Source organism: Plasmopara halstedii, assembly GCF_900000015.1.
Source record: "Plasmopara halstedii genome assembly, contig: Scaffold_3106, whole genome shotgun sequence".
Taxonomy (NCBI): domain Eukaryota; phylum Oomycota; class Peronosporomycetes; order Peronosporales; family Peronosporaceae; genus Plasmopara; species Plasmopara halstedii.
In genome coordinates, this window is record NW_020190009.1 from 1 (window position 1) to 2364 (window position 2364).

General features: G+C 44.9%; 1 protein-coding gene across 1 annotated transcript; it reads right to left on the reverse strand.

Moving 5' to 3' along the window:
• Positions 1-264: 264 nt before the first annotated feature.
• Positions 265-654, reverse strand: PHALS_07310 (uncharacterized protein; the record flags this gene model as incomplete). Its single annotated transcript, XM_024720753.1, has 1 exon — positions 265-654. One exon carries the CDS (start codon positions 652-654, stop codon positions 265-267), a length of 390 nt encoding a protein of 129 aa, XP_024585921.1.
• Positions 655-2364: the final 1710 nt, after the last annotated feature.

A 2364-nucleotide genomic window follows, 5' to 3' on the forward strand; every position in this document is an offset into this window, starting at 1 on the left:
GACCTAGCGGCTGGAGAGATAGAAAGATGAAATACGTAAGTCAAAATGTGCGAGGCGGCTGACTTTGTCGCGCCAATCGATCCACGACTTGTTCTTTGTGACACGACATACCCGGGATCAAGTGGTATTGTCAATGTCTGTTGCGAAGAACGTCTCCGGGTGTCAAAGGCCCCAGACCTTACGGTATATCCCTACGGTCATCTGGTACTTTTAAAGAGCACCATGCGTTAGTATCATCCAGATTGGACGATTTCCTTCCTTCTCTCAGAGCATGGGCGAAAATGTCGCAACCTTTTGTGATCGTCTGACAGCGTGCATTATTTTTGACTCGTCAAAATGGTCTCTGAGACCCCGTGCATTTGTTGATACCACGAGCAGTTCTCTGCTACTCATTACCTTATCGAAAGCACTAAGACTCTCCGGGGCTAAGTTCCGATGGTGCGTGACACCCACACACCATTTCAGACAGATCGTTTCCATTAGGGCGCACCGCCCTGAATGTTGAAACAACTCGCTGTATTCGTAGGCAAGACTTTTGCCTTTGACCTTGCGAGGCCACGGTGGAAGCTTACAGACGTTTTTTTCAGCCTTGGACCGGTATGTACCATGATTTTGACTTGCCGTACCTATAGCAACAAATGTTGCTTTGCCCATCTCAGACCGGTTTCAGCTAGAAAGCTACTGTTGTTATCATGAAGGGCGCAACCCTGCCTACCCATGAAGGATGTACGAGCCTGCTTATGGGTGTGCTCCACCCGGGCCGCGATCTGTATCGCATTGTTTGCTTTCGAGTCATACAGTTACAAAGCTGAAAACCAGTCGAGCTTACTTATTGCATCATCATGAACGTCGTTGCCTGGATGTTTTCAGCTAGAGGCTTTTCAATCAACATGCCAACTATACGCGCATTCATGAACGTTTGAGTTTATTTAGCGTCTTTCATGTTCAAGGCAAGAAAGTGCAAGCGCTGACCGAAACCATAATTTGTTGGTAGGAAGGTGGCAACGAAGTTCCTCACAAGCTGTTGATATTCCAACATTTAATTGCTTTTTAATTTACAATTTACTTTTAGTATATAATTACTGCGGGCAGAATATAAAACTTCCAGCTTCATCGCTGCGCCTCAAATTCCGCTGACAGGAAATAACAATCTGACCTTGAATCTGCTTGTTTGTGATACGAACTGTTGCTATAGCTAGCTATAACTCACGGACGAACCTACTTATCCTTCAGCCCTCAGAGGTGCGCTCACCAGTATCTGTCGCGACACGGGCTCTGGCATACTCGCTCTGAGCGAGTTCCTTATGCTCTTCGCTTCCATACCTTCAACCTGCTCAGCCGGCGATGACGACGCTAATCTTTCTAGAGCCTCATCCTAGATGAGTGCACTATGTATATACCAAAGAAGTATCGTACTTAAGTGATCTGCGCGTATTCTTGTGAAGGTGTCCGTGATGTCCAAGCGCGTATTTGCATGTGAAATGTCGCATAGGTCGCTTGGTCATGAATATAGTTGGGCTCATTAGACACCTTGCTTGGTATATTGCATTTTTTCAGCAGACTTATCCAGAGTGTAACGGGGTTACATGTATTTTTGTATAAAGAGTCGGGCCACACAAGATGTGTGTTACCACAGCTTAACAAGGAGCCACTACGTGGCGGGTCTGCCAGCAGTTAAGTATTATAATTAGGTTTTACTATTTAACTAGGAGAGCCTATAGATTTGGGTATAGGCGGCTCCGCCGCAAACAAACAAAAGGATTTCAAGTTAGATTTTTAACGGAAGAGTGTATTTGCCTTGGGTTAAGGTTTTCGGTACTTTGGAGTTAATGGATTGCGATCTGCTACACTCATACTGGTTCTTGTATAGTTCGTAAGGTTGGTGACCTTAGCTTAGCTTCCTAAGTAAAGAGCTACGGCAGCCCCGCTGCACAGAGAGCAACACCATTGTTTTGATTCATCTGAATCACATGTATTTCGATAGTATGCAATCTCGCGTGTGTAGGTGCGACTACAGGAACAGCCACTGACAGAAATTATGCAGTCTCCAGGGAGCAATAGTTTGCATTCTCTGGCGAAAGCGGTCGCGTAATTAGTAACATTTCCAGTCATAAATTGAATCCAACCAAAGCTAACTACTGTGCAATTATAATAACCCACCAATGTTGCTTTATTTAGTATCGAGTCTTCATGTTAGGGCGTTTGGTTAGACGTGATCACGTACATTACACGGGGTGCCTCTGTTGGAAACAAGTTATGTCGTACCTAAGTAAACCAGGAGGAGTTTTGAAACTCCCATAAGCATGATACATTTACTTGGAAACTTACCTTCAAACCACCAGGTCCTTCCTTCCTATCTGACAT